Source organism: Erithacus rubecula, assembly GCF_903797595.1.
Source record: "Erithacus rubecula genome assembly, chromosome: 11".
In the NCBI taxonomy this organism is placed as follows: Eukaryota; Metazoa; Chordata; class Aves; order Passeriformes; family Muscicapidae; genus Erithacus; species Erithacus rubecula.
Window position 1 is genome coordinate 23443563 of NC_136663.1, and position 24475 is coordinate 23468037.

Consider the following 24475-nt stretch of genomic DNA (forward strand, 5'->3'; position numbering starts at 1 on the left):
TTAAACATAACTTCATTTTCACTTGGTTTTATCATTTGCTGGAAAATTCTATGTAAGATCAAAAGTCAAGAATTGGATTTTTTTTTTCAATACAACTGAGCTAATTATGCAACCCTGCTGTAAGAGCTCTAGTGGAGCATCAGCCCATTGTGTTCCCTTAATGAGTCTCACTTTGCCTCTGATCAGTTTCCTGTGTTCTTTAATATCAAGTTCACATGCACCAGTCAACATAATTCACTTTCTCACTTCATCCTTATCATTATCCTTATCCATTTCACATAGAGCACAATGTGCAAGGTATGAAATCGGTGATTGCTTTGTCTCCTTTCAGACTCAAAAGTGTCCCAGTTGTTTGCCAGGTGCGCTGGGTTGCCAAGGACAAATCTATAGTTTGGCTAATAAAGAACCTTCATTTTAAAAGGCATCTTGACATTACCTGGGTTTAGGGTGTGGAGAGAGGATAATGTGGCTTTTTATGTGTTCTGAGATCGTTTGCAACAAAATTAGAGAAGTTGTTGAATAATGCCCCAATGCATTGGATGTGTGGAGCTACCTGGGAGTTAATGTGATGCTTTTGCAATTAGGTGTAAAGGCTAGGAAAGGGAGAAAAGCAGCTTCCAACCCTTGTCCCTTCAAAGGGCTTAATTTCTCATTAGGAATAACCATGGCAACAGTTGCCATGCCCCATTAATCCATCACACAAGTGGCAGGACCAGCTGCTTCAAGTTGAGGCAGGAGAGGACCCTGCAGGAGAGTCTGTATTCCCCTCGCTGAAAATCTTTCTTCATCTAAAACCTGCTCAGCACACACGAAACTGGGGAACTATCAGTGTTTCATAGCATTGAGTTCCCCAAGTTCACCGTGCCCTATTAAAAGGAAAACACACATTAACCATTAAGAAAATCAAGTGCACTAAATACATTTTCTCATCTGCTCGTATTTATCATTTGTTAATGTTTGTATATTTTTGTGCAGGGATCATTACTGTTTATACAAAAGAAGTACTTTTTTTTCTTTTCTGTTACACTGGCCATGTAAAAACTCAGTGTGAATTAGAAAAATCTTCATTTCTACAAGTGTCTAGTACTTAACACAGAGGGAAAATGACTGCTGAAGATGTTTATCTGGCCTTAAACTGTGTGCATTGGGAACAGAATGATACAAACTCGAACTTCTTAAAACAAGATTTATTGGCACAAACATACATGTTACAAATGTCTACGATATTCTTGGAAAATATGTTCACCACTTCAAAAAAATCACCGTTCACAGAAAAGTACAGTAATATCAAACTTTGTAAGTCATCACAATTTCAGCATCAAAATACATGCATTTTATCATTTATAAATGAAATTCCACTGACCTCCAGGTAAAGCACTTTAAGAAATGTCCTGGTCTCCACAACATTACTTTTTCCTCTCCAGATAGTTCCAATAAGGTGCAAATGGATTGTTTTCTGTAGAGGCACAAATCACAGCTCCTTGCTCAGTACAGCTGAGTCTGTGAGGTGAGAGACGCTGTTTCCAGCACAGACTTTCAGGTCCTTTCTGAGTGTGTTACTACGGAGCTTAAGCCACTGTGTGGCCTTTAAAAGAATGCAATTAGAGATTTGGTCTGCAGTTTGGGCTTTTAAAAGGGCAACTGAAAACTTATTTCTGATTATTCCCATTACAGGAAGTAAAGCTTGAAGAATTACAAGGAAAGAGGTAGAAGAAAGGTTTTTATTTTGCACTGCCATTCCATCAGCATTTGAAACAGGCATGGCATTGCCAAGGATACTTGTGAGGAGCAATGTCAGTAAATCCTCTTCTTTCTTTGGTGCCAGTCTAGTAACTCAGTAGCCACTCAAGATTTTGTCACTAACCTCAGACAATACAGAGCAAGACTCCAGCAGATGTCTGAATCTGATCCTGTGCCTATTCCAGTTTCAATGTCAGAGAAGCAGGATTCACACACACAGAGGGGAAAGAATGCACTGCTGTCCTCAGCATGAGCACATCTGCCTTAGTCCAATGGCAACAAGAAAAATAAAATTTCTTAATGTCATTGGAAGTTCTTTTAAAAAAGGGGGGGTGCACTTAGTTCCACTAGGTCTGAATTTTACTCAAAGCAGATCAGTGCATGACAGAACAAAAAGGCAAAGCCATAAACCACATGCACTTACAAAGGTGTTTCCTGCACTTTTACCAGCCTTGGTAGGGCACTGAACATACCCAATGACAGAATTTGTTGTGGGCCATGGGCCTTGAAGGTTTTAAAGTCTCATCAAGACAAAATCCATGCAACCTGCTCCAGCCTCAAAGGCAGCCCTGCTTTGAGCAGATCATTGCACCAGGTACCCCCAGTGGTCCTTTTCTCCCTAATTCTTTTATCATTCAAAGGACAGGGTTTTCCTCTTCTGAGTTAGAGCATGGCACAGATCCCATGCCAGGCCTAGATCTAGCAAGGACAAATGAGGGTTTTTTGTTGTGTTAAACAGAACTTCCCTGTATGCTCAGGCACATGTTGAAGTCACTTCCAGACCAGGGCACACCTTGCTCCTCCCTCAGGCTGGCGAGGGTGAGATGCTACAGAGCTGAATTGATTACACAAACACCTCCAGAGGCTGCTCTTCTGTGCTACGACCCAAGCATAAGTAATTAAGGAAAATACTAATTAGCTGGCTGTGAACTCATTTCCTGCAATGAGCATAACAAGTTTATAATAAGAGTTCATATATTGCCACTTAGAGGACTTTTTATGCTGCTAAACAAACTAAAGGTTGCTCACAGTAGACAGTGGCTGTTTCAGCTCTTTCACAGTTGGAAGGAGAACTTCTCAACCAAATGGCAAATGCCTGTCTACATTTATAAGCACTTCCTTTGGAAAGGTAAAGAAAAAAGAATAGGAGTTTTCAAATAAAACTTTAACCTCTAGACAGTTGGTGCTTCCCCCTCAGAATGTATTTTTGCAACAGACAAAGCATGTTTTTAAGCCCCACTCTTGAGTAGGAGGTGCTAATTTCTAATCTTTCAGTGATGCTGATAAACCTAATGTGAGCAATATTTTTGTGGTTTGGGGAGGGAGGATGTTTCATTTACAAAAATAATTATGTTTTTCATGACAATTAGTGGGCTATCTGTAACATTTTATTGTGCAGACCTGTGAGTGTGTCATAGCAATATTGGCATTTTGCTGTCTGTGGAAAAAGTAGGTGGAACATAGATTGAAGTTAGCTTTTCTAATGAGAAAAAATAGCATTCTTTCATCTATAGTTAAGCTTTGGAAATTAATTATTTGACTATTTTTATAGCTACCGATTGCTTAAACAACATGGAAATAAGTAATGGTTAAACTTTATACCCATGGTCTTTACCATACATTTCTACTTTTAATCAGAATATTTCTTCCCTTTGGGTTTCATGAAAGGCTGAACTTGCATTATTTAGTAGCTTGCTAGTGGCATGGTAGTCACACTGATCACTGAATTTTCAGTTCCAGCCAAGACTACTTTCATTAATAGAGAAATTTTAGCAAACTTTCAGATCAATACTATAAATATTAATAGCTAAACTTCTGAAAAAAATATGCATTGTGCATCTATGAATTTGTAGATCCATTATATTCACTATCTCAATCCTTCCTCTTACAAAGAAAATAATTGCAGCTGCCATTATTTAGTTTTACTTAAAACAAACCTGCAACATATCAGGGGGAGAAACTGATTAAATGCTTTTAAACTTGTCCTCACAAAAAGCTCAAGCCACCACCATGTGTTTACATACATATGACAGGAATAGAATGGATTCAACAAAGGGATTTTTTAATCCTCATCTTAGACTATTTACAGGTGGGCAAGGACAGGTACTGGAGTGGATCAAGAGTAACCAAAATAATCATGCTGGGCCAAAAAAGATTCCCACACCAAGCCCAAATTGCTCCAGGACAAAATGGATTTTCAGGCTGGATCTTTACTGCCCCAGGCACTCGGAAATTCTGATTTGACTAGCCCAGGTCTTGGGCTAGAACACCCCAAATGGTGCTGTCTGCAAAGGATGCTGCACCATCCTGCCTGCATAGATTCTTGCATTGTCCAGAAAAAACCCCACCATCTGTCATAGTACATTTTAATATTTGAATTTAATAGACTGCTTAATTTTAATATAAAAAGGGGCTTTTAGATAGAGCCACTTATAAAAAGGAGTTTACTGAATGTTAGCAGTATTTCATTTGGACCATTTCCCAGTTTATGACATTGTGGTTACTACAATATCCTTATTTGCTGTTTCCTCTCTTTCCAACAAAATCAACGAAATTACAGCTATAAGAACTGTTAAATAAATTTAATTACAATTCCAGTGTTACAATGTAAGGTAGTGTAGCAAAACTACTGTTGCTTAGCTTTCTTTTGTATCACATGATTTTGAGACAAATGAAGAGCCAGAGAGAGTGGAGGTTTGAGGAGAGCTGGGCACGGTGGGGAGGGGGTTCTGCTGCAGCCAAGGCCCACCTGAGCTCTGGCTCAGGGCAGCACTGGCAGTGTTGAAGGCAGGGAGTCAACCCAGAGGGCACCCCAACACTCTGTGTTCCAAATACTCTACACTCCAAAACCACAGCAGCTTTCTAAGAGAACAGAAGGAGACTTGAAGAACAATGGATAAGCCAGACACTGTGAGAAGAGCTGAAGAATGGAGAAGGTTTTCTTCATAATTGTCTTTGTTGTTCTCTATGATATTTTCTCTTTGAGAGCAAGTACTCTGCCCTTTTAAGCTTCTAGTACATGGCTTCTTTGGTTGAATAGAGTGTTATGTGCAAGCCACGAGGCTGTATTCATGTTTGAAAGCCATGCAGGTTCTGGTTTTTGCTGTGGAGAGTTAGCAGATGTGATACACTCATGACAGAATGAGGTTACTGCAGGAGTGACTCATTGTTGAATAATCAAGTGTTTACTCCACCAAAACTGCATGTAACCAGACTGCCACAGTTTTCCTGCTTTATTCTAAGATGTAGCTTTTAAATGTCAGTGCACCAGGAAGAAAGGTAAACTCCTTGGGTGGCTCAGATCTCTTTTTATGCATGGGTTAAAAGGCAGAGAGCCTTACAGCTCTCAATGGAGAAGAAAAACTACTGAGCACATCAATTGAGGCATTAATCAACTGAAGAAGGGAAATTAACTGAAGAGGAAAATAAAGTCCTTTCCTGAAGTTTTTCTGAAGTAGACCAGATGGAGAAAGAAGAGCCGGTGTGAGGTTCTGGTTTGGTTGTTTCATACATCCCAATCTCGAATGCCTCCTGACAATAATTTTACCATTTGAGAAACTTTCAGCCAATAATTTTTCTACAATTCACTTTTTTCAAACTACTTGCTTCAGCCTTTTAGTTTTGCTTTTAAAGAAACTAATTTGAGGGTGCTTTGTGCTTTCTCTGGCTCAGATGTATCTTGTCTAGCACAGGGACCTAAATCAGGAGAGGAAGAGCTGGCTGGAAGAACATCTCAGTCTTCTGACGAGACAGAGGGCCAAAGGTTTTGATCTGTTACAGGTCTAAAGTTCAGGATGAAAATCCAGATCAAAGAGACTTTGAGGCCTTTCTCTAATACTCACTGTGTACATTGGGAGAGAGCCCAGTGCCTTATATGGCTGCTGGTTCAGCCCTCTTCTCTGTTTAAAGGGCAGGAGAAGCAGGGCTGGGATGGAAATCCTGGATCATACCCAAATGCTCTCTTAGGTTATTTGTGAAGGTCTCCCCACCAACAAGAAATCAAGGTGCTCTCTTAAAAAAAAGTAATACATCATGCATATTCCTTCTGTGTGGATAATCTCCCACAGAATACAGAAAATTCACTCTGAAAAAGCATGAAAGAACTGAAATCAAGCTTCTAAAAGTTCCTGAAGTTTGAGTCTCCCATGGTTAATGCCCTTCTGACAAGCAGACATCACCATTTTGCAGATATGCTCTAATATCAAGGTCAAGAACTTGTTCTTGAGAGCTAAAATCCATTGTATTCAGACAAGAAGTAGTCCAGCTGCTCATAAAATATAAGTTGGGTGAAGCCCTGTCAGAGGAGCAGTGACAGAAACTAGTAGAATTTGACAGACAGAAATTAGTAGAATTCTTAAAGGTCTTGCTACTCAGACAAAAGCACAGCAGATTGAGGCTGTTCTAATTCAGTCCTTGCACAGCCAATAACATCCTGCTCTTCCATCACCCAGTGTTTAAGTCACTTATTGCAGATCACTAGATAAAAAGAAAAAAGCCAAATATTTTGCTAGCCTGAACTGTTCTCTGGGCTAACATCATGCAGGTTCCAACTGAATGAAGAAATCTGACTGACTCCATTTCTAAACCACCCCTTGTCTTACAGACCTTAGGTTACATTGAGAATCTTTATCAGATTCTCTCATCCTCCTTCTAATAGTATTGGATTAGGTTTGACTCTGCTGGATTGACTGTGCTGTTATGTAATGCTGTCCAGTGAAAATCAGGTCAAGTACCTTGCTAGGGCTTCCACGCTAAGTTTTCCTGCCAAGTTCTGTGCAAGCCTGTTTTTGGGTTTAAAGCCACATCTGTGTTGCTACAACATGAGCTGAATTTGAGAGAAAGTGTAACCCCCAAGCAGGACCTCAGTAGCCTGCTGGTAGTGGGTGCAAGCAACACCTGTTGAAGCTCAGAAGCTGATGTGGGATCATTTACAAGATCACTGAGAAGGGCGTGGTGCAGGCTGTGACCAGCTGTTAACCCATTCTGTTGTTGGATGCTGCAGGGAAAAAAACCAGCCTTGAAGCCTCACCTTTCTCAGCCTTTACAAGGACAAGAAATTATACCAATGATTACACACCTGCAGGGTGTGTGAGCCATGAGTGTCTTGCGTTGTTTTGCAGAAAGCATGTTTTCAAAGAGGTGTTGCCTTCTTGGACCAATGAGTCTTTTCTACTTTGTTTTTCACGTACTACCCTATATAAGTGCAGTGTTTCTTTAAATAAAGCTCTTTCTCTCTTTTGCTTCTCCATTGCACGAGGGACTATCTTGCATTATCCTTTTCCCTGCTCGCTCTCCTGTAGCCTAAAATGCAACACTCTTCCTTTCAGCTGTGCTGTGTGTGAAGGGCATCTCCTGCTGCACAGCCTCTGGGTTGTACAGCTGCACTCCAGAAAGTAGAGGAGGAGCTTCTTGTAAGGATGGAATGTGCAGACCTCAAACAGTGTCTAGTTCTGGATAAAGTTATCCAAAGCATTGCTTCCAGCCAGAAGAGGCTGCAGTTTGTCCCCAAGGTGCCAGTCAGAAAGCAATGGCCTTGGAGTCCTCTGAGGGTTTGCCAGGGGGTCACTGAAAGGAAGCCTTGTGTGATGTTCTACCAGCCCAAGGGAAGGGTCAAAGCAGTGTTAGTGGGGCAGAGCAGGAGCTGAAATTCTCATTGGTGGTGAGCCAGCAAGAATGACTTCAGCTTTTCATGGGAAATTTACAGGCAGGCAGTTGTACCTGCACGGACATTTCAGACGTAAAAGCAGTGAGTGGAAAGCAAGCAATCCTGGTCCCAGCACAAGTAACATCTCCAGCTGTGTGTACACAGATTGTGCTCTGCACCAGCCTGCACATATGTGATGCTGCTGTGCAGTCTGTGACCCTGAGCAGTCCTGTTTTACCATATCCTCCCTGCTGAAGGTGTAACCCTCTGCAAGAGCAGCTGAGCTCTGTGTGCACCAGGGAAAGACACACTTGTTCATGCTTCCTGGGCTGAATTAGAAAGGTTAAATGGCTTATCTCACCAATTACAACCAACCACCACAGCACAAGTAGTAGCAAACATTGAGCATTCACGAGCACACTGTGGGCAAACAACTTTGAAAAGTTAAACACATTAATTTGCCATATTTCATTACCACACAGAAGGAAATAGTCTCTTCACAAACATTCTACAACTCACTAGAAGGCAGGTTCCTTAACTCTTCCTTGCAAATTCTCACTTATATTTAGCAGTCATCCCCATTAGTTACAGTTTTGAGAGAGAAGGGGTCCACAAAGTGCAGTTTCTATTCTCCACTCTCACCTAAAGATATTATTTGATTATTAACTTGCTTGAACTACATTAGCTGGGAGGATGTGAGTTTTGTATCCTTGTAGCACTTCGACTGCAGTTTCACCTGGGAGCTTTGTGTGTTTGTAGCTAGAGGATTCAAACTCTTTAATGTGTATTTGCAGTCCTATCAGTGAATATCAGTTCAGCCTCCCAGAGGAGAAGGAACATCTGCATTAAGGCTCAGTATCAGCATTTCACCTTCCTGATTGCACCAGCTCCAGCAAAAGCCATCCTCATCTCATGACTCTGTTCAGTAGAGAAGCGCTGTGAGGACACCAGGCTCAACAGGGGTGTGGGTGGCAGGGTCTCACTCTTAGATAATTCCTTCATATCAGCTATCCAGTTATCTTAGCAGTTTGAAAAGGCTCCTATAGTTGGATGGCTCATTCCTCTACCAGTGAAAGCTCCTTCATACACAGCCTCCAGCTGTGTCACCTCATGGAGTCAGCTTTTCAACACTGCTACAATTTGTGTCCAGCCCATGAGGATTTCAGAATTGTTTGTGTTCTCACCCAGCTGAAGGGCTAAAGAGATCAGGGCAAACCAGGGAGCATCACATCAGTAACTTTGAATATTCCACTTCATTAAGACTGGGGCTACTTATGACAATGATATGAAGCAGTACACGTGATTATAAAGTGGTGAATCTTTAGGGAAAAATGCAACTGGAATCTTTCAATTATCATTACTTATTCTCTCTGCAAATTCTACTTCAGCACAATTTATATATAGATTCACAGCAACAAACTGGTCAGGCTCTCCATTTTTTAAAATCTAAAACCATGTCAAGAGAGATAGCTCACAATGAGAATATTTACACTACTATTATCACTGTTTCTATTCTCTAATTAAATTGCAGACAAAAACCCCCAACCCATCAAATTATTATTTTTTAATTCCATGAATTCTTTTTTGAAATTCTGAGAGAGTTATCCTAAGAGCCACTTCTGAATTTCCTGGCTCAAAATTTGATTAATTCATTTTTAGTTTGGTTAAGGATGATTAAACTATTCACTGTTTCAAAAAGAAACAAACAAGAAATTCACAAGTGATACAGTAACTTTCTCTCAAGCCATAATCTATAATTTCTTTTAATTACTAATTACATCAAATGCTAATTTAAATGCTAATTTAAATTAATTTAGTGTAATTGATATCTCAAATGAGCACTTTATAAAGGTGACACTATAGTTTATGAACTGTCCACATGCACAAATTAAAATATATATTTTTTTAAGCCTATTAACACTACTGTTTTGAACAATGTTTTTGTTCCTTCCTCTTCCCCAGGAAAGCTTTGTTAGGCACCATTCCCTTTCTCAGCCTCTCCCCACTGCTCCTCCCTCCCTTCTTCCTGATTTTTGAACCATCCTGGCAGTGGGGACCATTTCTGCACACTGCTGCAGAGGCAGCTTCCTCCAGCAGAGCTGGGCAGCCACAGACATCACCAACGCTGCCCATGGGCTTTAAGTCAGGGTCTAAATATTGGGGGTTGGCTTTCAAGAGATGTCCCATGAAACCTGACAAATGGTGCCTTGAGTTTTCAGCAGGAGACTGTACCTGAGTCATTGTGATGCTTGTATTACCACTTCTGCATTTTCCTTGGCTTTTTCAGGACTGTGCTAGCTAATGTTTTTTTCATACAATTTTTTTTTCTTTCTGGCTTTCATATTGAGGCCATTTTGGTTTTTCAGAACACCATGAGGTGTTTTCCTATAAGGAAAAAAATTAAATGCATAAAAGATGATAAACCAGTCTTAATTTATTTTCTGCAGACAACGCTTTTAGACTTGGATTCTACATCTAATCTCAAAAAAGTCTGTGTTTGGTTGGCTAAATTGAAATATGATATCTTACATGAATACTTACAGGTAACACTCTCTTCAGTAGGAGTAACAGATACATCTGACAATGGATTTTGCCATCCAACTTTAGGAGTTCAGATTGAGAATTTGGTCCTTTTATTTGCTGCAACCTTAGATTTGGGTCCAATCCACCTGACAGTGTCCCTTTAAACTGGAGCTTCCCCACAGCTGCATTCTCTGATTCTGAGATGTTTTAGGATGCTTTTCATATACTACAGTTTCTGAAGGTCAGTGCGTACACATTTTAAGACACAGTGATTAGACAGTGTATGGAACTACTTGGCAGTATTTAGCTGGTACAGTTTCTTGTGGAAACAACAGAATTCCAAAATACACCACACTGAATGCTTATGGGTTATTACAAGCAAAAATCCCAAGACACCGGGAATTAAAAAGCGAGTTCAACAAAGGAACACTGATATCGTCGGTTGATATGAACAAAGTTGTGCCAAGTCTTCCTTCTTTGCTTTTTCAAGTGGAGAAATAAACTGGGAAATGAAGCAGAAGGAAAGAAAAAAAAATTAAGAGACAAAAACTAGGTGATTACAGAGTTACTGTTGTGCTTTATCTCACAGCAGCCCCAGCAAAGCCGTGTGTTGTATTGATTCCTCCAGCAACAGGAGCAGGCAGCTTGGGGCATCTCAGCACCCATGGCAGCTTGTTGCTATCAGGAATGGCTCAGTTTGTCTGCAGCTACAGCCACCCCTCATGGAGGGCATGATCTTGTTCCCACTCCAGTCACAGACTGAAAAAGTCATGCAGGCCTTGTCTAACAGCACTTGGATGCTTGAGGTCTATAGGGTTTAAACATACACCTGAGAGCTGCTGTAAATAAATACAGCATTGATTCAAATACACAAGGTCTTTCCTTAAGCTGCAACCTTTAGGCACTTATCACAGAAGAATCAAATAGACTGGAAAAATAATTTGACCAACAGGTACATTCGAATCTCACTGAGCTGGTGCTGTGAGCCATGGCCTGGGTTCAACAATGTGACTGGCACTCAAGTTGTGATTAAAATCAACCCTAAACTCAACCTAACCCATGTTAAACCTGCACTGTCTTTTTTTGTTGCTGTTGTTTTTTAATTTACCAGGACAAGCATTCAGCATTTTAAACCAGGAGTGAAACAATGTTCTTACTTACATATGTTTCATCCTAAACTTCTGTGGAGGAGTTAAGAGTTACCTTGACCACTTTCTAATTTCTTGTCAAGACTCACTTAATGCTCAATGAGCAATGTATACCCAGCAATTAGTTCAATGGCTGCACATCTTCTTTTCCCTGGTTGCTGCACTAGACTGCAGAGCAAGGGCCAATCTTCCTCCAGTCAATACAGTTAATTAATATCTAACCATTTCCCACTCTTGCTGTACCAGTGTTACGAAACCCTGGAATTATTCTGGGTCACTCTGGTGCCAGCACTCATAAGGCTAATAAACTGTCACATGTATCTCATTCCATTTAGTCATGTTTGCAGGTGATCCTGTAAGCCTTCTTTACAGGAGCAACAGAGGAAAATGGAAACATGCTGAACACCAGGCATGTAACTTGAGAGCTGGGAATTAACTCACATCCACAATCTGGCCTTCTGGTGAATCTCTTCTGGGTTACCACCTGCATTGTGTATCTGAAGAAATCTCCCTTTTAGGAGTTAATGCCATATTACAGTTATGTCACCTAACAGCTGTTGCTAACACAGGGTTACATAAATGAAATGTTCAGTTCCTGTCATTACAAGGTCCCTGTGTCCCAACCAGCATGACTGCTATTATTCATTCATAGCTAACTTCCCTGTAAAAACTGCATGGAATGAGATGATCTTTTGAGAAAATAAATCAGTGACACTTTGGGCCATCTTTTAACATTTGGGCATTCGAGGTGCAAAAGGATCTTCAGGAACACTGACATCTCAAATTCTAGCTGATATGGCAGAAATCAGGCACCTACACACTTTTAAAAAATTCATCAGATGCCTGTTTGACTGTGTGCCTTCACCCTCTTTTTATAGACATGAGGTATTTCAAGAACTTCTTAGTAGAAAACACCAGGACTGTGTCACTCGTCATAATGAAAGGAAGATCTCTGAGACTGCATAAAAATTTATTTAAAACATAGAAAGGGAGAGCTCTTAATCCTAGGGAAAGTTATGTAACATGCTAATGTAAAAAACATTAAATGTCAACAAATTCTGCCAATATGTGTCCAGGGAGTTTGCAGTAATTCTCACTATAAAAGCATAACACTGGAAGGGAAGTTTCACAAATTAATCAGTTTAAATATTTCATATCCATTTTTTTTGTTGCTTTGGTTTTTAATGTAACAGCCATTCTTAAGTCACAAGCTACTGAGATCATAAATAAAAAAGAAAATGAATTACTCACTTATAATTATAATGAGAATGACTGCGCATACTACACCAAGGATGATCATCATCTATAAAAAGAAAGTTATAAGAAAGAAAAACAGAAAGTCAGGCTTTCACACAAAAGGCATTAACCCCTCAATTTTTTTGCTTTTACTTAGTGACTCATTCCTCATACAGACTTGTTAAGGCCCCAAATTTAGTGCTAGTTTTAAAATCAACAATGGACACAGCCTCTTATCAAAACTGGCCAGTCCTTGCCTGTCAGCTAAAAATGCAGTGACCAACCTCAACCATTCCCAGAAGTAAAGAAAAACTCGATTTCCAAAGTAAAACAACTCCAGGGGTTGTGTTCACACGTGGCAGTTCATCCCTTTATTCCAGCGTCACCCCATCCCTTTTCCCAATGTTCCTGAAGCCAGTGAAGGGGCAGCTGGAGATGTCTAAACCCAGCAGCTCTTTGTGCTGCTGAGACAGCAGGTTTTCCTGGAAACAGCTCAGTGCAAAGCAGGAGCTGCTCCCCCAGGCACAGGAGAGCAGAGGCAGCTGTGCCCAGCCCACACCTGCACAGAGCTGCCTCAGAGCCCCCCCGGGCTCTGAAATGCTGAAAGCTAACGAGCCCTCCAGGGATGCTGCAGGCCAGTTGCCATTATTACCCCAGTGGGTAGAAAGACTGAAAAACAACCAACATGAGCATGTCCAATTAAGGCTTTCATTCCTCCTAACATGAGGACAGAGCATTGGCTTGCAGGAGATTTTTTAAAAATTTCTTCCCTCTCTCCAGTTTGGTAGTCAGAGGAAGGACACGGAGAGTGTTTGTCAGGGAAATCAGGAAGGGAGAATGAGGATGAGTTTGAAGGTTTGGTATAGTGCAGGTCACTGTTGTGACTGCAGTCACATGGGGAAACCTAACTCAAAATCTGTGCTTGTAGCTCCCAAAAGCCCTGCTTCCTGCACTTATGAGCATATCAATTGGGCAACAGCTAAAACAGGCTCAGAGGACCTGCTCAGATGAATTTCTAACCTAGATCCTCTTATTTCTGGAGTATTTGTAAATGTAGTTTACCCAGAATATTTTGTCTTGCTTTACATTTCATAGCACTGTGGATGGAAGACAACAGGGTAGCAAGGGATACACGTGGGATTCTCCCTTGGGAACAGCTGGTTTTATTTGGGTGGACACAAGTAGTCAGCAGGAAAGTTGGTGTTGGGAAATGGAAATGAAGCTGAACTCTTGGCACAGTGGTCATGGTGGTGGTGCATGAGTAGGAAGAAGCAAAGACATGAGTCTTAGAAGAAGAGCAAGAGGAGATGAAGTTTCTGGGTCCAAATTCCAAAAATACTGGAGGAGTTCTGAAAAAGCAGAGTGAGGTTCCCCTTGCTCTTGGGAAAGGATTAGACTTTGAAGACAGCTGGTTGATTAAAGTCCTGCTTTATCCAAACCAGCCCCTCTTCATAAGAGACTATAATTTCCTCCCTTCTCAAGCAGTTTGTGGAATCTAGCTTTGGGTATTCTTTTTATGGTTTACCATCCTGAAGAAAAATCAAATCAATAATGATCCCCACAAGGAAAAAGCTTCTTTTCTCCCGCTGCTAGAATTCACTGCACCTGATGAGGTTTTGTGGTTCCCACAGAGAACTGACATTAACTGCTTTCCCATCCCTATTTGAAGGCACTAGGGTGGTGCCAAGAATTGGGCACTAGGAAAGCATTAAGAATTGTATCTACATTTTATATGCCAGAATACATGAGTTCTGGTAAAGATCGAAGTTGAGTTCTGGAGCCTCAAGGTCAATGCACCTCTTTCTCACCTTGAGGAGAAGAGATGACTCAGAGGTACCATCCTGCAGGCAAAGTCCCACTGAATGCAATGAAGCAATTCCCAGCAAGGATTTCTATTCCTTACCTTGCAATTTTTCCACCAGTATTTCCTCTTCAGTTTGGCTGCACTGGTCTCAAACTGTGAGGCACCTGCTTGCAATGCATCTGCCCGGTTGTCGAGCTCTGACAGCTTCTGGTCCCTCTCCAGCACCTTGTCCACGTTCATCCTCATGATGTCCACCACCTGTGAGGGCACAGACACACCTGACACTTCTCCCACCTGGTCACACCTTGGAATGTCCCACCTCATCCTAAAGCCAGCCATGGTGTGTGATGGGATTCCCTGGGCACTGCCCCAAAATCCATGTGTGGGAACATGCTCAATGAGCTACACTTTGCTGGACTCCCCTTAATGTAGAGAGTAAAGAGCATGAAATACCGAAGTTAGTTTCATTAAAGTGTTTTACATCTTTTATGTTGCATTTTGGCTATAGGACAGTGGTAAAAAGTATAATGCAGCATAGTTCCTCGTGCAATGGAGAAGCAAAAGAGAGAGTTTATTCAAAGAAACACTACACTTGTATAGGATAATCTGTGCAAAACAAAATAGAAAAGACTTATTGGTCCAAGAAGGCAACACCTCTTTGGACATGCTTCTTGCAAAACATTACATAGGACATGTACAGCTCTGCGATCAACAACAGGTGATAATATTTGTTATAATTTCTTGTTCTTGAGCAGGCAGAAAAACCCAAGGCTGCTTTTTCCCTGGTTCCCAGCAGTATCCAAAGACACTTTTACAGTGATACAAAAACCTGATGAAGATCTCTATACCACACTTTGATTGCCATCACTAAGGACAAGCCATTATTTCCCTTGTACATTTAATACCTTCCTTACCTGAGGCAGAGAAATCAGCTAAGTAAAGGCTGCTCCAAAGGGAACTGTATACATTTCCTTATCAAAGAATTTTCTCATTCTGCAGATCTTTTGGGCAAGATGACTCCTCAGCCATGATTTGAAGTCCTGCTTGTAAATGGAGCAAGTTCAGCATGAAGAGTGGCAGAAAGCTCATGGCTCCTTATTGCACAGCCAGCACACAACAGGCAAGGGATGTTCATGCACGTGTTTTATACACTGGGCAAGGTGAAAATCCTCTTCTAGCAAGCCAACAACTGAATGGAAATTCTGTAGAAATTCACTACTAATGCAAATGTCAGACAGTGTCACAATCTCAGTAAAGTTGTGTCCAACTTTTCTAGCAGTGGGTAAAGCTGATTTCCTGTTAAATCTCACACTCTATAATAAGGAATTTCATGTTATACATATTTAATAAAACTTAAATATTACCTGTATAAATCCAGAATTATTTAAAGGATATAGTATTCAAATACAGTGAGATTAAATTGGTAGTGCAATAATCTTTAGTAGGACTGGCAGAAGGTCTCAAAAGATTTGTTTCACTTGTCTACCAAACTTAAACAAAAATTAAATATATTTTGGGCAATCCAAATTTTCTTACTTGCTTTTCCAAACCAAAACCTTCCAAGCACTTAACTTCACATAAAACAATAATAACATTTTAAAGTATTGATTTCTCAGCTACTATTTGGTCGAATTGTATCTACAATGATTTGTAGTGAAAATGCTAAACTATTTGAAAATGCTGAAACAAAATACTCCACTATTTCCTATCCATTCTCTTAGCTTTTTGGAATTTTGGTGGGGTTTTTTGTTGTTTGTTTGTGGGGGTGGTTGTTTGGTTTTTTGTTTGCTTGTGGGGGTTTGGGTTGCTTGTTTCTTTTGTTTTTGTTTTAGTTTGTTTTTTTTTTTTTCCCAGAACTACTCATTGAATCTAGCCTGGCTGCAGTGAACACTTGTCCAGGTGAGATTTCATTTTTGTCAAATAAATAAATGCTTGCATGGGCCTTAGAAAATAAGCCCTACAATGTCTAGAGGAATCAGGTGGGAAAATCCAATAGAAGAATAGCTGAAATACTCTATGGTCATTAGTGTAGCACTAAAAATGTCAGTGATTTCATGCACATCCAAAGTTTCCTGCACTGCCCAGGGCTCTGCTGCCACCTGTGGGTGATGTCCCCACCCAGCAGGGAACGAAAATATCTGGGAAAGATGGGAGAAAAAGGGCAAAGAAATTTTAAATTTTTATTTTATTTTATTTTATTTTTATATATTATAATTTATATGTATTTATATTAATTTATTTTAATATGTATCTTTATGGTACTGACACCTTACGATTTTAGCTTTTATATCTTTCAGATAATGTAGTGTTTCAGTGTGTAACTCTGAAACTCCATAACCTGCAAGCTCCTGCTCTCCCATTTTATTCAGCCAATTCCTCTCTGAGCCTGAAACTCAAGGACACCTCACAGTCTCAGCCCTCAAGAAGTACAAACAAAAGTGAGTTGGGGGGAGCAAACTGGGGGTAAATGACTTCATTACCTGAAGTTGTAACTGGAGGATTAACCTCTGATATTCAAATGGACCAAACTTATATTTGTCTGAAAAACTCGTGACCATTGTCCATTTTGGGTGTAGCTTCTGAGGCTTCTGAGGCCCCAGGTGTATCTATTGGAGGCCTTTAATAAATCCCACTTTATTCTCTAACTCTGTCTAGCTTCTGCTCCAGGTATCCATCCCAAGGCATCAGTACAACAATTCATCCAGGTGGGATATCAGAAATGCACATGCACACAGTAGATCACATATATAAATTTGTAGACCTTGCAAATTAGCACACCTAACAAAGATGCCTCAATGCTTGAATGAATGGTGTGACATCTCCCTATTCTAAAGTGCTCTCCCCAGATGGGTCTAATTTTAATTTGCAGTTGTTTTAGATGTAGTAGCTCAAGACAGCATAAAGCTTTCTGGTCCCATCTGTAAGGCTTTGAAGATGTCTGGTCTTCTGGCCTAGGGAAATATCAGCACTACGTAAAGATATTAAGTTTAAAAAATTACAAATGTGCATGTTAAGGATATTGAGAATACATAAAAGGTATACAAAAATTTTTAAAAATCATCAGGACATCACCACATTGGATCCCTCTGTGTTACAAACCAGCGTCACCCCAGTGACCTCACAGTGCTGGAAGTGCCAGCTTGCCTCCCTTGGCTATTCTTTTATTGTGATTTCCCTGTTAAAAAGGACCTGCTAACCAAGTGCTGTCCCCAAACCTGTGAAAATTCTTCACTGAAAGTGACTGTGCACTGGAGTCATCTGCCCAGGGAGGGTGGAGCCACCATCCCTGGAGGTGTTTAAACAAAGCCTGGACGTGGCACTCAGTGCCATGGTTTGGCTGAAGAAGAGGTGTTAGGTCATAGGTTGGACTAGATGATCTCAAAAGGTCTTTTCCAGCCTAGCTCATTATCTGATTCTGTGTCAGCTGCAGACTCTCTCTCAAATGGAAGGCAAACCCCCCAAAAATCCTGAATTTCACCCACATAATCCTCACATCCAAGCACTACTCATTGTCTCCTCATACTGGACAAGAGTAACTGCCAAGATTATGTGATCTCCCAAAAAAAACAGATTTTTGTGGGTCTGAGTGAAAAAAGTCAGAATACAGAGTATCTTAAACACAAAGCAGGGGTTCACTATCCTCACTGATACAATCTCTATTGATCTGCTTGAAGAGCCCTATGTATCTGACAGACGTCACTCATTTTAAGATAATAAGAGGCAATTATTATAATCTTTTAGGGACAGTTACTTTTGCTGTCATTCACATAATTACACAATTCACAATTACAGAACCACTGTGATATAACACTTCAGGGCAAGAAGTTTATTTCATTATTCTGACCAAAACAAAAGCTAAAAAGTAACATTCCTTTCCCCACTGGAGGAGGAAATAAAGAGCTAAAGATAAAACCTAGTCTAGACATTTCTGCAGGTGTTTCTGCAGCCAGAAGGATGTTGAGGACACATCTGAGCATCAACAATGGGGAGACCAGGAAGTCACTGTTCCAGATTCTCAAGAAAAAAAAGCTTCTCAAAAAGATAAAGCTCATTTTGACAGGTGTATTTAATTCATTTAAGAAATGCATTTCAGTTAGATATTTTGAGATCTTCTTTACTATCTCTAAAGCATGCCCAAAGCTTTTGAAAACAGAGGCCTTTATGCATGTAAATACATATTTTCTAATGTGTATTTTATCAAATTGGCATTTAAGAATCACACAAGCTCTGTGTACTTCACCATAGAGAGTAAGCAGTGAGTTACTTCAGTCTTTGGAGGGGTTTAACAATATTCTTTCCTTAAAAGACACAAATGTGGACACTGCTGAAGGCTCAGGGAAAATTCCAACTCAGATTTCTCCCAGGCTGGAGACTTTCTCAGAAAAAAACAAAAGAAGGAAGAATAAATAACATAGATTAATACCTAGTATTGATCACAGAACCATGAGTGTGCTACGTGATGTTCTGCAGAAATCATGTTTTCAAGAGGTGTTGCCTTCTTGGACCAATGAGCCTTTTCTGTTCTGTAGTGCACAATCTATCCTATATAAGTGCAATTACCTTTCAATAAACCCCTTCTTTCTGCCTCAGAACTTGTGTGTGTGTGTTGCTGTATTTGCTGTTCCTAGTCTGACAGTGACACACAAATGCACACAGCAGGTGTGGAAGGATGCAGCAGCTGATTCTGTCCTCATTCCACACTCAGGGGCTGCACCCATGAGCAGTGGGGTGCTCACTGTTCCCATTCCCAGAGCAGCTGGATGGGCACTGGCATTACAGCCAAGACAAGAATTTAAGGATTCAAGGTGGAACAGGCACATGGTTCTCCAAGATGAAGAAAAGGAGTGGGGATTTTTTAAAGATGCTGTTATGACATCATGTGTGGGTGCCTTTCTTTGGGAATAAATTGTGATGATCAATGGAGCTCTTGCTAATGAACACCACCCTCAGGACTCAATTCTGATGGTTTTAATCAATACACGAGCAGCTGATGGCCTGTCTCTCTGAAACAGTCTGTGAAATTAGCATCTAACCTTTAGGAGTGCAGGAACACACCACAAGAGCTGCTTTCACTATGACATTTCCTCCTAACCAGACTGGGAGGAATTCCTGAATTGGCACCAATGCCCACATTTAATCTGCAGAACTGTTGCTGGTACAGGGATGTTTATATTCAGGATCCCTCTTGCACTGTCTGCCTCCTTTGATAAATCTCATTTCTCAGACCCACTGCCTTCAGATGAGTAGGAGTTGCACAAGGGAGGAAACTGCCCACAGCAGCACCTTCGTGCTGGAGCCACTTACCTCGTCCACCTGGGCTTGTGTCTGCTGCAGCCTCTTGTTGCTGGACACATTGGTGGCAGGAGGGGGCCCTGCAGCCCCTGCAGCACTGCTGGGACCCTGGGCAGAAGCTGGAACAGACCTAGAGCAAAACCAGAGAACCCATGTCACCAAAACCACCTTTACTGGTTCACTACCCCTTTTCTGGAACTGGGAAAAGGTACCTATCTCTTCAGAGAACTTCCGAAGTTTCAAAGCACTTTATTCTTCTTCTTCAGAGAACTTTTCCATTGTTTCAATCCATGTCTCCCATTCCTGGATCACAACCCTACCATTCCATTCCATTCCATTCCATTCCATTCCATTCCATTCCATTCCATTCCATTCCATTCCATTCCATTCCATTCCATTCCATTCCATTCCATTCCATTCCATCTTATACCACAATCAGTTTTCACACTATTTATTGATGGGACTTTATCAAACACTTCCACCTCCTCTGCTGCTTTTTAAAACAGCAAACAATTCAGATGACCTACCTTAAACTGAACACAGGCCTGGCTAGGAGGGCAGAGCTTATGCCCCACTAAGGAAACACACTGTGCTCTGGGGACCTTGTGTTAATGCAGTAAGAGATGGGCTGTGACCCTGTCTTCCCTCTCCGTGTGCTGAGTAAAGCCCTACTCCTCTCTTTGGACTTCACCAAGCAAAGACAAACAGAAGGAAACAAATGGAAACAGGAGGAGATTATATCCCTCACAAACAGAAGGAGAGGAGAAAGAAAGGGAAGAGGAAGTGGAGGTGAGAATTGCACACACATGGGGTCAGTCAACGCTGACCCTCCCCAGCCCTGGGCACCAAATTCCCCACCAGAGCAGCTTCAGCGTAACCACAACCCCTGGATGAGTATCTGCAGCACTGCTGTGAACAGAACCCTGATCTTCTGCACAGCAGCTCTTAAGCTTCAACACTGGCTTTCTCCAGTTTGGCCTATAGCAAAGGACAAAACAAAGTATCTGAAAAAATCCAACAGGTCTGGTCTGTCTCAGAGTATGACCTTGTGCAGACAAATCACCCTTGAGCCTGAGCAGGGTCCCTGAACCTCAGCCAGCCATCCTTCACACCCACTCTCTAACCTGGGAAACCTCCTCCGTCTTTCAAGGGACCCCTCTCACCCCTTCCCACAGGCAAATAAAACCCCTCCTGAGGAAATCCCTGAGCATGTGAACTGAAAAATATCACAAATCCCACTCATGCATTACCAATGCCTTCCCACAGTGACAGACTGAGAGAACACAGTGTTTCTCTGTGAATCATTCCCTTCTACATCCTGGGGTCTGATTAATGCTGCTGGAATTATGGCCTCATTAATAGACTGTCAAAACAGTGCCTGGGGGCACTAAAGTTAGCTCCCCAAAGGTACCTTCAGCTGCAAAATTCAGTTTGACAGTTGTCTTGGTTTGCAATACAGGACGTGGCCAGAAATGTGTATTCCATCCCCTCTGTTGAAGCCAGGTGGGGCAGTGACCCTGATCTCCTGGCACATATTATCTGCTAAGGGGCCATTTTAAACCAGCTGGGCAATCACCTTTATCTTTCCACAGCCCATCCTCCCTCCAGGAGATATCTCCTGTTCATGGCCATTGAGTCCCAGTGCATGACTGATAAAATTACATCATCCCATGGGAGATGCTCCAGCCAGGGGAGGAGCCAAGCCTTTCCTACCCAGAGAAAAACTGAGATTTTGAACACCAAGATACCTTCTTTCCACTGGATTCCAGAGGAAAACCAGACCTTTCCACATCATCCCTGGACCTTCAGAGAAAACTGCACCTTCTCCAGGAGCACTGCTCCAGCTGAACCACATCTGCCACTGCAGGAGGATGCAGCCACCATTGAATGGGGCTGCTGCCACCACCCTGACTGACTGACGGGTGTCAGCTTGGATTCTGACTCTGGCAGGGTTGGGATTGTTCTTTGTAATACTGTATTTCTATTTTAATTTTCCCAGTAAAGAACTGTTATTCCTTATTCCCATATCTTTGTCTGAGAGTCCCTTAATTTCAAAATTATAATAACTTGGAGGGAGGGGGTTTACATTCTCCATTTCAAAGATAAGCTCCTGCCTTTCTTAGCAGACCCCTGTCCTCCAAACCAGGACAACAGTATTGCCTGAAGGCTGAGATCCCTGTGGATAGCACTGGCTCTCAGAAGCTCCCAGAGGTGGAACAGCTGTTTGCAGACCTGCTGTAGCTTACACTTCACTTTTTAACTGGGGCTGAGAATGACATTAACAAACTTGAGCTGAAAGAGAAGGAACTGAGCCGTGCACTACTTGCTCATCCTTTGAGGACCTCATGGCCACTACTAAAAACATAACAAACAGATGCTGCTGCCACCTGCAAGGGAATCACTCCATCCACTGCCATGGGCCAGCATCCCAACAGGATTTATTTTGAGTTGTCACAAAGGATCAAAGTCTGCCTATAATGTACATCACATGCAACACAAAATGAGATCTCCCTGGAGCATCAACAGCCTCAAAGGGCAATCCTGGTACAACAACAGAGCTAAAATTGAAATAGTAAAACTTCTGCGCATTTAAAGAAGTAAACAGACATTTTCCCAATCAACACAAGCAGATTTTTTCCTGTGGAAACACTGTGTCACTACTACAAACATCAAGGGAGCTCCTCTCTCGAGTTATGCACTGTTAGAAACTCAGAGACTACAGAAGAGGAGTATGTGAGAAGAGGTTTTCCCTGCCACATGTTTTGCTGTAAGCAGAGCTTAAAAATTCAGTGATGTTCTTGGTCAGAGCTACGAGAGAACTCCAAAGTTTGGAGCTCTGCCATGTACCTTTTCTGCCTAGTAATTCTCATCTCTTTTTTTGCACCTCCCAAGCGGTCCTTAAAATGCCTTGACATACAGTAGGCACACTCAAGGCTGTTCTCTTCCAGCATTCTTACTGCCAGCTAATTTGGTTTCAACTGCATTTTCTGGGACTTTTCTGCTCCCTGCACAAGGGAGGAAATGATGGGAAGAATGGGTGTTTTTACAGTTGCCCTGATGAGCCAGCAGGAGCTACTGCAATCACCAGAGAGATGACAATCATTATGCTGAGGCACAGCAAGCTCGTAACATACCCATCTTAATTAATTATCCAAAATCTAATCTGAGTTTTCTGGTAAAGAAGGGAACTGAAGGCCTGCATCACTTAAAAGCATAGACATTCTCTGTAATACCATAGAGCAAAAACTCTAGAATTAAAGTCCAGCCTACAGTTACATAATTCTTCCTGCATTTACATAATTCTATCATTGCCTGTGTACCATGTCATATCAGCTTATAATTTCTCAGAAGTATTATTCAAATAATTAATGCAAAAATATTACCAAAAATATTGTAGAAGCTTTCTTTTGAAATACATGAAGCATCAGAACTTTAAAGTATAATTTCTCATGGTCTGGCATAATTTTGGGGAGCTACAAAAGAATGCAAAATCCATAAAAGCTCCATCACTGGGCCCCTAGCCATCAGACATATGTACTTTTTTAGGAAAAGAATTACCACTGAGTGCCGAGACCTTCCATTCCCAAGAACGAGTCAAAGTAATTTTGAAGGAGGAACAAAATTCTGCTATTGTTGGTGAAAAAGAGTATCAACCCCTAGCAAATACTCTTGAATGGCAATCACTCTGACATCAGAGCACAGCCAGCTTTGGATGAGCCAGCACACGAACAACCCAACAGACTGAGAGCAGAGCAGGATCTGTGTTTGCAGCCACCTTGCAAGAAAGGCTCAGGGACTTTCTGAGTGACTCAGCAGAATGGTCTCAGCTGCCTCAGACATCCTCACTTCTTCCAGTTGGACCTGAAACTTGTAGGTCAAATTCATGACTAAGAGATCTGTCATCTCCCTGAGATGTTTGGGGAGCAACTTGCTGTTCAGATCTGACAGGCAAAGGCAGCTGCAACTCTTAATTAAAAGAGGATTGGAGATATCCAGTGGTACTGTTTTGCATTTCAGCACTGGCTGAAAAACACATTAAGGATGATTGTGTATCTAATATTCTGGGAAACCATCTGACACACACTTTCATTTTTGTTCAAATGTGGGAGCTAAGCAGCAGAATTTTTTCACTTAGTCAGGCTAGGGAAGGGAGATGCACAATGCAAACACCAGGAGGATGCCAGGCCACCACTGTGCCTTGGTGCAGTTCACATGAGGACCTCCAAGGCTGCTTTCAGCATCTTCTTTTATCCATCCAAAGTGCTTTTTAAAGCCTCCAACTACAGGGCCTAATCCCTTCAAAGTCTTCATCCTAACAACACTGTGCTAAGCTGAGGAAAAGCTGTTATCCCTATATGTGGCTGGAAACAGGTGCAGGGAGATGAAGGGATTTCTCCAAGGCACAGAAATTCTGTGGCAAGGTAGCCCAGCCCTCTTCATTGCCCTCCTTCTGCTCCTCTCCAACTCTGACTCAAGTCAACTCTTGCTATTAGAAATAGGTTGTGACCTTTATTTTCTACCCTTCAGACTTAAACAGTGAGAAACACAGCTAAAGCTGATAGCACAAGCAAAGTGAGAATCACATCACACAGCTTCAGGGGGTGTCAGCTGGCAAAGCCCAGGGGAGGGGCAGTGCATGTGCATCAATTAATGATCCCTATCAAAAACAAAACTAAGCAGGCAATTTTTGAACCCAGTCTGAGTCTTCTTTCCTCAAACCCTTTCCCAGTTGTTCAAATAAAATAAAACTGCACCACGTCTCTTCCCTTTTATTATTATTTTTTTAACTGCTCAGGTATTGTATTTGTGTAGTACATGTTTACTGTTGTAACCTACATGTATTTAAGACACTTTTTCCATGTGGACCCTTTCAAAAGGCACCCACCCATTTGGGCTGTGGAATTAAGAGTCTGACAGTCTGTGGTTTCAAAGGCATTTGAAAAATACATCACAAACACCCTTTTGTTGAACAGTAAAATAAATTAGAACACTTCCATAGCTTTGTACTCTTGAGATTTAACCCTAAAACAATTATTAGAATTAGCTACAAATGCAAATTTATGCATTACTTTAGTGGCTATGCATGTC

General features: G+C 41.4%; 1 protein-coding gene across 2 annotated transcripts in view; it reads right to left on the minus strand.

The window, feature by feature from the left end:
• Positions 1-1172: 1172 nt before the first annotated feature.
• LOC306806573 (vesicle-associated membrane protein 2-like) overlaps positions 1173-24475 on the minus strand; it is a 52943-nt gene continuing 29640 nt past the window's right edge. The window contains exons 2-6 of one of the 2 annotated variants that reach the window (XR_013775498.1): positions 19400-19517; positions 14195-14353; positions 12307-12358; positions 7056-10409; positions 1173-6723 (exon numbers count right to left, since the gene is read on the minus strand). Coding sequence is in view for 1 of the 2 variants with exons in the window: in XM_079315430.1 (XP_079171556.1) it covers positions 10393-10409; positions 12307-12358; positions 14195-14353; positions 19400-19517 (346 nt within the window). In the remaining variant the exon portion in view is untranslated. Of the gene's footprint in view, positions 10410-12306; positions 12359-14194; positions 14354-19399; positions 19518-24475 lie in introns of both variants that reach the window. The other variant, XM_079315430.1, reaches the window with a different exon arrangement.